Source organism: Hyperoodon ampullatus (genome assembly GCF_949752795.1).
Source record: "Hyperoodon ampullatus genome assembly, chromosome: 11".
Classification (NCBI taxonomy): domain Eukaryota; kingdom Metazoa; phylum Chordata; class Mammalia; order Artiodactyla; family Ziphiidae; genus Hyperoodon; species Hyperoodon ampullatus.
Genome location: NC_136924.1, coordinates 65,312,011 through 65,326,867, shown reverse-complemented (window position 1 = coordinate 65,326,867; position 14,857 = coordinate 65,312,011). Strand labels below are relative to the sequence as shown.

Below are 14,857 nucleotides of genomic sequence, written 5' to 3'. Positions count from 1 at the left end.
CAGGCCCACATTGACTACCAGGTAAAGATTTGAAAATTTGGTTTTCCAAGAATACTACTGCAGTATTTATGCCACATGGATACCGCAGCTAAATATCATAGTAGTATATGTGGCAGCTTAATGCACATGAATTAGATTATCCAAAAACTAAGTTCAGCCATAGTTTTCTTGCAGTATTATTTGAGCAAAATAAATGACCAACATCCACAAATTTAACGTTTGTCATCAATTAACTCACATCCAAAAAATTAAAGAAAACATAATTCATCAAAACAGCAGCAAACTTAAAAGGGATTTATTTGTGATTTCCTATATATATTTAGCTTGTAAATACAAGACTGTAAATGTATTAAGAGACAATTTCTGTTAAAGTTTTCATTGTGTTTCACTTCAAGTACTGCACAAGTTAAAATCTGATAAAGGATTTACATTCAGTTATCTGAAACTCCCCATCTCAGACTTTTGTTTAATGTGGTGGGTAACTTCATCATTTTGATACCACCAGCAGGAAAGTCTCTCTTTTATGGCTTCTAGGACTTTCATTAGTTAGTGTGCATACAGTTTTCATTTTCTATATCATTGTCATTATCATTGCTATCTTCATCACTTTCTAATGGGATGCCTGTGGCAGCTGAAGCACCTTTAGTTTCTCGGTCAAGAGGAAAAAAGCCAGTTCCACTGAAAGTGTCTTGCCTCTGGTAGAAGAGTACATATGCTGCTTTGGACTGTTAAAACAAACAAAAAAAGAATGTTAAAATGGTTATGATTCTTAAAGGTTATGTTAAATACAGTATGAATTTTGAGCTGGTAACCAATTTTGGTGACAGGACATAAATCAAGAAAACCACACATGGTCAAATGGGGGTTACTAAAACTGAGTAAATATAAGATGACTTCTATATATAAAGGAAAAATGGTCACTGGATTTAACATTTTTATTCTCTTCTAAGTTAGCTGGATAGATAAATAAATCCAACTGTATCACAGATTAACCTAGTTACTCTAAAATGAAATAGAATTCTATGCTTTCTTCCCTCCTGTCTCTAAGGAAAAGATAAGCTTCTTTCTAATAATAATAACTTCATTCTGTATTTGCTCTAGATTCTAACTTTTCTTACCATCTTAAGGATATTGCTCCATCAATCATCACTGTGTATCTTTAAAGAGTCCTTATCTACTGGACTTTTGGGCATAAAAAATACTTAAGTCTTTTCCCATCATAAATCCCTCTCCATTCTACCACTTCTTCTAGCTGCCATATACCTCTTCCTCTTCCTCATCCTCACAGCCAGGCTGGAGACAGAAAATCTAATATTCATCATTCACTCTCACGTACACTCCTCAATTCAATGTGACTGCCTCAACCATTCTAATGAAATGGCTTTCACTAGGCTCAAAAACCTCTTATTAACAAATTAAATGGATGCCTTTTTAAGCCAGTCTTTCTGTAGCATTTAATGCTTTACTACTCTTCTTACCTGCATTAAAGCATTTTTGGCTTCTGTTACACCACTTTTCCTTAGATCTTCCATCTCTACAGTTTCTTCTACTTTTCTGTGGGCTCTTTAAATCCTGACCTTCAAAAAAAATCATGTTCTGTCCTCAGCCTACTGCTCTTTCTCAATCTGTATCTTCCCATAGGTGACTCATTCGAACCTATGGTTTTAACTGCTACCTAAGACAGACAATTCAGATTTATAACTGAAGCCAGTTCTCACCCTTGAGTTAACTCACCCTAGTCCTATTAGTCCAATTTCCTAATGGAAATTTCCACATAGCTATTATACATGTATCTCAAACTTCACAGCAAATTTTCTTCCTACGTTTACTACCTTAGTGAATGTTGAAGAGTCATCTTCATCTTCTCCCTCTCTACATCTTTATATCTAATCTTAATCAAGTTCTATTATTTCTATCCATTAAGTAGCTCACAAATCCATTCTCCCCTTGTCTATATACTTACTACCACTACTTTAAATTTAGAAGCTCTTGTTGGTTAACTTACATGACAGCCTCCTTTCCTCTGGAGACAATAATGACCTTTCTGCTTCTGTACTCAGTGCCCTCCAACCTGTCTTCTAAAGTGTTCATAAGACATGTTAAGATGCAAATTTAATAATGTTCTTCTATTACTTAACAACCATCCAATACTTCTTACAAACTTTAAGAAAAGGTCTAGGGCTTCCCTGGTGGCTCAATGGTTGAGGTCTGCCTGCCGATACAGGGGACATGGGTTCGTTCCCCGGTCCGGGAAGATCCCACATGGCGTGGAGCGGCTGGGCCCATGAGCCATGGCCGCTGAGCCTGCGTGTCCGGAGCCTGTGCTCCGCAACGGGAGAGGCCGCAACAGTGAGAGGCCCGCGTATCGCAAAAAAAAAAAAAAAAAAAGGTCTAAACAACGAAAAATGTCATCTTTCTTGATCTGAGTGCTAGGTTTAGCCCCAGCCTAATTTCTGCTCCATATCCCCAACAAGAGTCTTTCCCTTCAGTAACACCAAATTATTTGCTGTTCCCCTAAATGCTATATTCTGTCATGCCTCCTTGCTTTTGTAGGTACTGTTCTTTTTGCCTAGAATACCTTTGCATCTTTTGTCTAATTTACCACTATTTGTATCTGCAACTCAGGTCAAACACCACTTTCTCTGTGCAAACTTCCCTGCACTGGCCCTGTCTCCTTAAACCCCAAATCAGTTGAGACAGATGCCTCCAACCTATACAGCCAAGATATTTAATAGTAATTATCATATACAATTGTCAATTCACTTCTCGTCACCTTTAGATTGTAAGCCTCTTGAAATCACAGATAGCTGTCTTTTAACCTTGTTTAGAATAAAGTGCTATATATAGAAGGTACTCAAGTACCTGTTGACTAAATGAAGAATTGTCATTGTTAAAATGTAAGGTAACATCAAATTCACTTACTGTACATAAACGAGATATATTATTTATTTGAAAGCAAGATTAGGGCAGTGTTGTCAAATAGACTTTGAAGGACAATGTAGGCAACTTCAGGATGTTTTGGTTGGTAGATTAAAAAGGAGAATAGAATTGAAAAGTGAGGGATATGATATGAAATTAGAAGTCTAAATATAAACTGAAAATGTAGTTAACTTAGGCGTATACACATTTTAAAAAATATTAAAATATTAAGAGTTCAAAAGTCTTCTTGTTCTTTGTTACAGCTGTAGGGAGATAAGCAACGGTACATAACTTAATATATAAATATATAAATTATATACACATATATAGATAAAAATATGAAACATCTACAGAGAAACAATTCAAAATAATTTCATATCTGTTCATCCAATGACCAATTAAAACTATGTCAGTAATTGGGCTCAGAAGTTTATTAACTTATTAAATAGAACAATTTTAGTTGAAGACTTTTAAAGCATTATAAACTAAAAAAGTAAAAAACTAGTCTCTGCTCTCAAGGAATATATAATTTGAATCAGGAAATAAAGTAAAGCAGTCAGTGCTCCCCAACATCACCAGAAAACCTCTGTATAGGAAATATTATCACATGAGCAAATACCTTAATTCTCATAATTTTAATACTGTCATCAATAAGTAAAATATACAGAAAGGCAAAATTTATAGAATAATAAATTCTTATCAAGCAATTCTTAGTTTTCTTCTTAGAACATACTAGTCATGTGTTGATCAATCAATATCTGATAATAAAAATGTGCTCTGATGGGAAACAAAACAAATGCCAATATTTTGGCTCCAGCTGTGGCTGATAAACTGATGCAAGTGTGGCTAGATGTAACTTCCTAATTTTTCTACTATTCAGAAAACATCAAAGTAACAAATGCACAGCATTAATTTTTAAAAAATCTGTAATTTGTTTTATGTAACTATATCATTTTGAGTTTGAATATGTAATTGTCATAAAGGGTAAGACTTTAAAAATCTGAGGTATGGTAAGGCCCTTAAAGAATTTTTTTTTTTCTACTTTAGCATTCTGACTTTAAGCAGTCAATGTCTAGAATGTCTGAGCCTATTTTTCAGGGGAAAATGTGATATTTTCATTAGAAAACTCCAGTTTTCATGTTGAAAACCAGAAAAATTTTCATGTTTCAACTTATGCTTCTGTTAGTGGGCAAATTTAGTAGACAGATTTCCACTTAGAGGACAATTTTACGTTTCTTTAAAGCAGAGCAAGTCTCTCACCTATTAGAATTGCTAGAATATAGACTATAGTGTTCCATGGGCCCCTTTTAAAACCGTAGGTTCCTTGATTTTCAGGAATAAAAGACACACTTACCACAATCTGGTCTTCAGATGCAGTTGAGACACTACTGTCATCAAAGTAGTACCATTTTCCATCATCTTTATTTTTTGCGAAAGCAGTATCTAATGAAAAAATATAATCGCTTCTGTGACTTAAATGAGCTGTGGTTTCCTGGGAGGGAACCCTCAAAACTTTAAAACCATCTAATATAGGGAATACCTATTAAAATTACATGATAATCATCTATATAAGGCCTGTCTATCATGTATTTAACTGATTCCAATGATTAAAGGTTTTTAGAATAATTTCCTACAAACTAGAAGCCTACAACACTTTCATATAAGTTGAAATATGTTTCATCCCAGGGATAAACAGGACAGATTTATTATTTTTTAATTCACAGAATAACAATACTAATGACAATAACTGGTGATTAACATTTATGTAGTGCTTCTGGTGTATCAGGCACAGTGCTATGCACTTTATATGTATTATCTTGTAAAGAAGGTACTATCATTACTATTCTTCTGATTTTAGAGATGGGGAAAGGGAGGCATCAAGAGAAGTTTAATTTGTCCAACAGTATAGCAGTTAGGTAGCAGAGTTAGGATTTAAACTCAGGCCTGTTTCTGATTCCAAAGTTTGAATTTTCAACCAAAATTTAACTTTTCTATGACTAATATTTTTCCAACAGTATTATCTCATTGATTTGTAGAGGTTTTTACAACAGAATCTTTTCCAGTCTTTAACAAAAGTACAGAGCAAAGGAAAGGTAAAAAACGATCAATTGATGTGCACAAATTTTAAAGATCTGCTTTATCTTTAAGTTAAAAAAAAATGCCCAATGCTCCCATCCATACTTTGTATAAACTATCCAGTAACTGAGGAAACAAAGTTGCAAAATGTACTCAAAACAATTATTTGCTGTCATAGTTTCTAAAAAGTGACTTTATAGGTTTTGTCTTCTAAATAGTTCTACCCCTCTTAAACAAAATTATTGTTCTTCTGGGTGGAGCCCATTATGGGTTATAAATTTGTCAATCTGAAATCAAGACCACCACACTCCCAAATTTAAAGAAACATATTTTCAGACCAATAAGTCTGAAAATAAAAAGATAAGATTTAACAATAATATAGATTATAAGAGACAAATCTAACAAGAAGGCACACAGTTTGCAAACGAAATCATGATATCAAAAGAAAGCTAAATTAATATTTGTAATTCTGAGAAAAAGACAAAATGAAAAATGAATGTCAAATTCTGGTAAAAGGAACAATAGAGAAAGAAGAGCTACCCATTTTAAACATAAATGAAACTAATAATGCAAAAGAATAAAACTGTTAGAAGAAACAGATAAATCAACACTTCAGTAGGAGTCTGACATATTCCTCTCAGAAAAAGAATGAACATCAAAAATAACCAGAGATAGTAACGATTTGAATACAACTGATCAGATTAACTGTAACGGAAATACAGAACTCTATGTTTAAATGGGGAATACGTATGCTTTTCAAATACACAAACATTTAAGGAACAGACCATATATTAAGCCCCATGGAAGGCTTAATAAACTCCTAGGATTAATATAATATAGATAATGCCCCTAAATGCTATGAAATAAAATTAAAATTAAGAAACAAAGGAGAGCTTTATAAAACCATATATTTGAAAAAGCATATGATGAGATAATCTTGGGATAATCAGAAAATTATAAAGGAAACTAAAGACATATATAGAATTGAAAGACAATGAATACTACATTTCAATATTTATGGAATAGTGATAAAGGAATATTTAAAGGGAAATTTACAGCTTTAATTATAGCCTTCAATAGAGGGGAACAAAAGGAAAACAAAAAGTTAATAAGCATTCAACACAAGAAGCTGGAAAAAGAGAAACAGAGCAAACCCAAATTAACAAGAAGAAAAATATACCAAAGGGAAGAGAAGAAATCAATGAGACAGAATACATACATGTATAACAATGAGAAAAATGTAATAAAATAGAAAGCTAATTCTTTGACAAGACAGAAAAGAACAAAAAAGGGACAAAAATATGGCACAAGAGTATTACAAACAACTACTCTCAAATATATTGGAAAACATACATTTTTAGAAAAATGGAGAATGCCAAAATGTACACATTTTGGAAAAAGAAAACTGAATATACTTCAATAAGCATGATATAAACAGAAAAATTTACGACTGTAAAGCCCAGATAGTTTTACACGTGAATTCTACTAGACTTTCATGAATAGTTAATTCCTATATTATACTAGCTGCCCCAGGAAATAGAAAAAGAGTAAAGTATCCCAGCCTGTTTCATTAGGCTAGACTGTAATCTTGATTCCAAAGTAAGAACAATATAAAAAAATTGCAGTATCATTTATGAATTAAATTTTAACAATCCTAAATAAAATCAGCTAACCAAATCCAACTGGGTATATTAAAAAATACTTCAAGACTAGGATTTATCCCAGAATGCAATGCTGGTTCAACAGACAGAAAAACCTATCAGTTGGAGAGCACAGACTGGTATAACCGTCCTGGAGAGCCATCTCACAGTACTTTACTCTATAACCCAGCAATCTTACATCTGGGTATGTAGTTCAATCAAATTCTCACGTAGGAGACCATAATGATGTTTATTGCTCTTGTGGTGGTAGAAAGTTAAAGACAATTTGGATGTCCACCATGAAGCGAATAGAGAAATAAAATATGGTTAGATATATAAATCATGTGTGGTTAGAAGCAATGAATTAAATTGACACAAAGTAATATGGAGAAGTCTAAAGTGTCAAGAGAGAAAAGTAAGATCCACAGCAGAGTAACAATCATGTAAATTAACAATGATGCACGATTCATGAGAGCTCATACATCAGACAAGTTAGAAACGGAAGGGGAAGGAGAATGGGGAAGGACAGGAGCTCTGAATGGACCAGTGATTTCCTGTGCTTTGAACTATGGAGGATGATTAACTCAATCCTCTACTCTTGATGTTAAAAAAAAAAGGTTCAAAAGTTGATTCATTCATTAATCAATATCTATTGAATGACTACTATATGTAAGACACATCTCACAATTTCCCTTTAAGAAGTAATAAATAGCTTAAGGAAAAAAGTCTGGAGTTATCAAACACCATGATTTTAGTAAAAAGGTAAACTATCAACTTACAGTGTCCTCCTCCCATCCCTCCATAGTGGTTGGAAACAGCAATCAAATTATAGCGGCAAGGACCTGCATTTGGATTAATTAGGAATTCCGACATATCCAAATCACTGTTTAAAAAAGAGATCAAGTTAGTTTTATGTTTTCCCTAAATGTAATGAATTCTACTCTCCTTTGTCAGTGTTGTTTGACTCTCATTTAAATGTATTCCCATCTATCTATCTATCTATCTCACGAAAGAAATTACTAAGAGCCAAATAACTTTATAAAACAAATTATATAAATACCCTTGAGATTTGAATGTTTTGGCAAAAATTTTCTTAGGGATTGAGAATTTAAAAATTCTCCAATGATTGTTGTTATTCAGATTAATGTTTTCATGCTAATACATTTCTCTCTTAGTATATGAGGAGATACAGACATCACCATTTAGCATCTGGATTCTTTTATTTTTTAAAGTCATTTTCAGAAATGATTTATTTAAGGAAGAATAAAGGGACAGTGAAAAACAACTTTTTAAGAAATTTTATCATAATTTAAATATAAGTATATACTTAAATATAATCCCAATATCTATTCTATATTTTTCAGGTTTTGATGACCTCTGTAACCTAAATGGGTAACATTCTCTGAAATACAACCAACTGTTTATATAATCTAGCATGCATGAAACTGGAATATGACCATTTTATAGCTTATCATTATTTCTGGTTATTCTTCTTGTATTTACATAATTAAAAAGCAATTATGATTCTAAATTTCAAATACATCTCTAAAAGGTTCCAGCTTATCATTACTTTTGTTTCACCTTGTACTCACATTTTCAAAATGCTGTATTCTTGAAAACTTTGATGGCTCAAAATTTTGTTTTGTTAAAGAGAAAATTAGCATTTTTTGTTCTATAATTGCAAAACGTTTTCAATTTATAAACGCCAATTAGAATAAGCAATCCAAAGAATGTTTTCAATATTACATCACCTATTTCCTTCTAATCACCTCTGCATGCACACACACCTGCCTTCAGTATTTGTTTACTTACTAACTGTATTAAGTAAATTTGGTGCACAAATATCATGAAATATGAAAGAATACTACCAATTAATTTTTAGCGAAATGGGAGAGTAGAATGTTCTTGTCACAAGATAGCGTGTGATAAAGTCCTGGACTCCATGAATGAAGATACACTATTCCCTTTTTGTCCTTCTGAATTCTCAATTATGTTTAGTGAAAGCTTAAAAGAAAAACCAAAAAGGCTACCAAGATGCTGTCTCCAGACTTCTTTACACATATTTACAAATAGGATGTCATACTCTGGACGCTGCAATAAGAAAACTGAAGGATGACAACAGGGATGACTTATTACACTACTGCATCATCCTCCTTCTAAGCAATTCCGTTATTCTGTTTTCACATTAGTCTTTTTAAAAAAGCATTTAGAAATAATTGAGGATTAATGATGAAATAAGTCCTGGGAAAAAGAAAATCACTAAGATCCCATGAAGTATCTTAGATTTATAAACAGGGCCAGTGAACTCATAAGATTATGTAACATAGAGTCTTACTCTGTTTTTTTAAAAAATATATTTTCTCTTTGATCTTTGAAAGATCTCTTAAGAAGGAATAAAAATTGTTACCGATCCACACAAATTGTCAGAAGTACCCAAAAATACACTCAAAAACTGAGATTGGACGCTAAAAAACAAAACAAATGAGCAAATATAACAAAACAGAAACAGACTCACAGATATAGAGAACTGGTGGTTGCCAGAGGGAAGAAGGTGGGGGGATGCGTGAAAAAGGTGAAGGGGATTAAGAGGTACAAACTATCAGTTACAAAATAAGTCAAAGGGACTTAGTATATAGCACAGAAAATATAGTCAGTAGTATTATAATAATTTTGTATGCTGTGTAAGGTATAAAAACATCAAATCACTATGCTGTACACATGAAACCAATATAATATTTAAAGTCAACTATATGTAAAAGTAAATAGACAAAAAAAAAAACACCCTAAAATTTGGGTGCAAACTTACCTAATGTCTAAAAAAAAGCTAGAGGTGCCCAATGTTTATGAAGCAAAATCAGAACTTACTTGATAGGAAAATCAACTAAGGTATCTAACTTGTCTCTCATGTATCGACTATAAGAAAATCGCTTGAGATGTACCACAAGTACTGGAGGCAGGGACCATAAATCTAATTTCTTTGTGGCTTGCTGATGTTCTTTACAATTTGGACAATACCTAAAAATAAAGAGAAATATTTAAAGCTTGTTAGAGATAATGTTAGAGGTAATATTAGGTAATGCCTAATATATAACAGATAGGAACTTCTGTTATTATTTTTATCATCAATACATTTTCCAAATAGATTTAACTATTAAAAATGAATATGTAAATAAGTATTCAAAGAAATAATGAGGGCTAGATTATTTACATTACAGTATGCTAAAAAGACATGGATGTATTATAAAACTGTGCTGAGATACAGGCATGAGAAAAATCTCAAAACTTCTGGACTCTAATGGAATTAGTAATGCCACAAAACATATTGTGATTTTCCTAAAAAAGCTTCTCTTGAAATAGCTGCACAGATAAAAGTTCTTGGGAAAATGTAACTAAAATTAATTATTCACAGTAAAATGGCTATTATGGAAAATATAGTAACAAAATTAAAGCTTAACATTATAATAATACTTTTAAAGACATTCTCATCCCTCTTAATATATTATTAGCATATAAAGAAATGCTTATTGTTAAAAATATCAAAGGGAATTTAAATATCACTTTTTCAATTTGATGTACCACATACCTCAGTATAAATCCTTAAAAAATAATTAGACACAATTATTTAATATTGTCTCTTACCAGGGATCTTCAGCACCCAGCTTTTCTTTTGTTGTAAAAAGCTCAATGCAATCTTTTAATTTCACAAAGGGTTTTTTAGGAGGTTTGTATTCCACACTTTCATGTTTTTCAAAATCCTAAAGAGAAGTATTTCTTGAGTTAAGAAAACAAATGAAACAAAACTCATTTTAGTGATACCATCTTACTAAGAATAGTAATGAAAAACTCCTAAATGTTCTCAAAAAAACCAAAGCTTATTTCAGCTGAGATTTACATTACGCTTCTAATAATTCCTGTATACACACCTATATGCACAACCAGGAAGTTTAAACAGAAAGCAGTTCCAAAACCAACAAGCCTTTTCTCTTTTAGCACATAACCAATTTTTTACTGCAAAATAAACATAGTTGGTAGAAGCAAAAGAGTGTAACAAAACAGTGTGATCAACAGGGAAAGATAAAGAAGGAATGATTGATGACCTACCTCAGCAGCATTTTCATCAAAATATCTTTTTTTCAAATCAGGATCCCAATCCAAAGCAAGAAAAGATCTTTCTAAGGTGGAAAACATATTTTTTCTTTAAGATTTAATATGCCTTAATGTTAAAAACTAATATATTTTACTGTTAAGATATATACCAGAATAAACAAATAGCAGTCTCTTCTACTTGCACTAGGTGATCAGGGTAAATAGCTGTTTCCAAGCCATTAAGATATTTTAGAGCTAAAAAAAACTTAAGCATAAGTCCAACTTTCATTTAATAAACACTGACGTGTTTTAGTCTACTTAGAAATGAAGGCTTTTCATTTAAAAATGTAGATAGATAAATAAATGTTATTTTTCATGATAGTGTTGAATTTCATGGTTTCACCTAAAAAAAGTAACATGCGCTCAAGTTTAGTGTTTAAGCCATTTTTCACAAATACTTACCATCTAGTCTAAGCTGCCTATCATCAAATCTTATATGCCTGGTATCATCTTTGATGTAGTTGATATCAGTATTGCCTAAGTTGTTGAACTGGAATGTAAACAATCGTTTTTTGTGTCCCATGAGTTGACCTTTGCAAGTTTCCTCAGTACATAATCCATTTTCAGAATCATTATCTCCTCCAACTGAATCTTCAGACTGACTGTTTTCATTCTCAGAGGGAAGTTCTTGATCCTGGCTGGATTCATCATCTGGCTCATCTGTTTCCATTTCACCTAAAATTAGATATTAGAAATCTTTAAATAAACCCAATGTTACATTTAAAACTTATTAATACTAACACTATTTTTCCCAGGCTTGCAAATATTGTTTAGTTCCTTAATCCCCATCCTCTTAATTTTTCTCTGCAGCAATAATCCAAGTGAAAAGTTTTTACAATTTAATAGGGAAGTCTTACTTGGTGAGCCTTCTTCATGTATGCCATTTGGGCCATTCCCATTAATATTTTGGTCCTTACAGCAGTGTAGGGATCCTTCGGTTTCTTCAGTGTCAGTAGATATTTTGACATATCGGCTTAAATAAAATCAGAAATCAAACAAGTTCAGTTCTATAAAGGCAAAAACTTAAAAGTTTTTCATTCTTTCAATAAAACAAAACCTCTAAATACAATTAACAGTGGTCATTAGTGGATTCAATGATAAATTCAAACTCAAGACATGATACCGTAATCATTTGTGTTTGGCTGTCTTTATAAAAATACGTTAATTTGTTACTTCTAGGGTTTTAACATCTTTCTTTTATATGTTAAAAGTTTGTGGCAGGGCCTCCCTGGTGGCGCAGTGGTTGAGAGTCCGCCTGCCGATGCAGGGGATACGGGTTCGTGCCCCGGTCTGGGAGGATCCCATATGCCGCGGAGCGGCTGGGCCCGTGAGCCATGGCCACTGAGCCTGCGCATCCGGAGCCTGTGCTCCGCAAGGGGAGAGGCCACAACAGTGAGAGGCCCGCATACCACAAAAAAAAAAAAAAAAAAAAAAAAAAAGTTTGTGGCAAATAATTTCTTGACATAAAATTATTTTATAAAGATCCTCATTTAGATGATATATATATTATTGCTAAGACCACTTATAGTTTATAATGTCATCTTTATGTATGGTTTATGGGACTACAATATTAAAATAGGTATGCAAGAAAGAAAACTAAATATGTTAGCTATAAAGGATAAAAGAAAGGGAGCAAATGGCATTCTTGATTACATTACAATTCAAATCAAGGTTTTAGGAAAACAAAAAGGTGTTGCCTTGCAAAAGGATCAACCATGAAAGTTTATCCTTTTAAATAAAAATATTTATTAGCATGAGTTCTTGTTATCAGTATGAGCATGGTGTATAAAGAAATGAAGCATATGACATTTGTTATGATTTCAGAGTGCAAACATGATAAATTCCTATTTTCTTCCAACTGTAAACTTTTGGTGTAGAACAACTAAAAGAATTTATGCTTCCTGGGTTTAAAATTACCTCAGTAATGTGGTTTACATGATCAAGAAACTGGATTAGACTATAATGTGATTTCTTACATTGCTACCCATCTAAACAAAGCTGAAATAATACAGACAACTAATTATATTCTGATAGTACCTTGCATGTTTACTTTTATTAGCTATTTAATATTTTATTTTGTTAATGTAGAATTGTTTGGCACTTACCACATTCTCACAAGCAGAAGATTATAGAGTTTATCTTCAGTGTTGTTTCGTGGTACAGCCATAAGAAAAGGCTGACCAAAAAGTGAAGAACCAGTATGGTGGGTGTAACTTGAATGTCTAAATTTTTCTCTCAGGCAAACAGGAATAATCACATGCTCTGTATCTTCTGTTCTATTGATGTTAATCTCAAACCTACAAGGATAAAATTGACTATAAACTCTTGAAAATTTTATGATATTTCTTTTCAATTTTTTCTCAAGTAATATTTGCACAATAGATTTCATACTTACACATAAATATCATCCCGTTCCATAATACTACTAAGGTTTTCATCCATTGCGAATATTCTGTGAAATCTATGATTGTATATATCAGTAACTATCATCTAAAAGGAAATAAATTTCTATTAAGCTGGTTTTACAACAGTGAAAAACTAAACTCCAACTTACATACTTTAAACCCAGAAACATCTTACCTTATCTGCAGGTACTCCTGACAAGGCAGACAACGCTGTACAAAGATCAAGTATGTTTCCAATTTTGGGGACAACCACTTTGTACTAAAAAACAAAAAAAATTATAATACATTTATTACTTTGGAAAATATTCACTAGGTGAGATAGACCTTTTGGTTGCTTCCTCACATTCACGGTGGCATCTGGCTCACCGTGTCTTGTCTCCAATCTTGGCATCATCCTGGGTGACAAAGTCCACATGGATGGTTTATCTTATTGTTCCCTGACTCCTCAATTCAAAGACCTACACTTGCTTCAACTATAGTTCACTTCTTGGACCTTGCCATCTCCTGCACCGCCTCTGACATCTTAGACTCTTAACTGTTTAATCACTATTTACTTTTCCTGGAAACTCATTCTTTCCTATTCTTGGCTTGCACTGAGATATCTAGTCCTTCTAATTATCTATTTTCTCCTAGTTTATCAGCTCCCTACTATCTCCATGCCCTTCCACCCCCATGATTCATCCCTTCAACCACTCATCGCAAAAACATTAATTACTTTGTTATTCAGGTTTATTCTTGCTATACTTTCTCAGAGTTGTTTAGATTGCTGGAGTAAACTGCTCAACTTCAGAGACTGGTGTAGTACAGACTCACAGTGCTCAATCTCAACTGATCCTTCAACACCAGCCAGAAATTCTTCTGTGTAGCCTTTATTCCCTTATTCTCTTATTTTTCTCAATAACTATTTAAAATCTTCACCATTTCTTAGGCTTTTAATTTTACCACTTCTCCCCTCACTATCAGCAGAATACCTATTTCACTGAGAAAAATATAGGCTACTGGATAGGAAAATCTCCAACTTACTGTTCCCCCTACAAACTTGAGTCTAAAAGGTCCTTTTCTCTGTCTCTTTTGACACAAGGAAAGAGAATCGGGTGTTACTCTTCCCATTCAAGGCTAACCCTGGCATCTGTCCTTTTCTGCCTCCTTTAGAACAGGGGTCCCCAACCCCTGGGCCACAGACCAGTACTGTTCTGTAGCCTGTTAGGAACCGGGCCGCACAGCAGGAGGCGAGCGAGCGAAGCTTCCTCTGCCGCTCCCCATCGCTCCCCGTCACTCCCCATCGCTCCCCATCACTCCCCATTGCTCGCATTACTGCCTGAGCCATCCCCCACCCCATCCCACCCCTGCCTCCATTCCGTGGAAAACCTGTCTTCCATGAAACCGGTCCCTGGTGCTAAAAAGGCTGGGGACCGCTGCTCTAGAACATAAACCCAGCAATTATCCTTTATTTCATTTTATTTGACTCTTATAAAAGCACTGAACTGTATACAAGTCTCAAAAAACAAAACAGTTTCTCACTGTTTTCTAATAATTTTCCACTAATTATCGCCCTTTCTCCTCTGCTTTATAAATAACCTTATTAAAAGTAATGTCTACACTTACTATCGTAACTTCTTTATCTCTCATTCACTTATTTATCCACTCCTGGCTTTTGCCTTCACCTCTTTA

At 33.3% G+C, this 14,857-nt stretch overlaps 1 protein-coding gene across 3 annotated transcripts in view; it reads right to left on the bottom strand.

Annotated features, from left to right (window-relative positions):
- Positions 1-542: 542 nt before the first annotated feature.
- USP15 (ubiquitin specific peptidase 15) overlaps positions 543-14,857 on the bottom strand; it is a gene marked incomplete at both ends in the record, with an annotated part of 136,943 nt that continues 122,628 nt past the window's right edge. For all 3 annotated transcript variants that reach the window (XM_079714303.1, XM_079714304.1, XM_079714305.1), the window contains 11 exons: positions 543-725; positions 4,274-4,362; positions 7,415-7,518; positions 9,501-9,650; positions 10,275-10,390; positions 10,737-10,807; positions 11,184-11,456; positions 11,639-11,754; positions 12,887-13,078; positions 13,177-13,271; positions 13,362-13,445. In XM_079714303.1, the coding sequence (XP_079570429.1) occupies positions 543-725; positions 4,274-4,362; positions 7,415-7,518; positions 9,501-9,650; positions 10,275-10,390; positions 10,737-10,807; positions 11,184-11,456; positions 11,639-11,754; positions 12,887-13,078; positions 13,177-13,271; positions 13,362-13,445 (1,473 nt within the window). The remainder of the gene's footprint in view (positions 726-4,273; positions 4,363-7,414; positions 7,519-9,500; positions 9,651-10,274; positions 10,391-10,736; positions 10,808-11,183; positions 11,457-11,638; positions 11,755-12,886; positions 13,079-13,176; positions 13,272-13,361; positions 13,446-14,857) is intronic.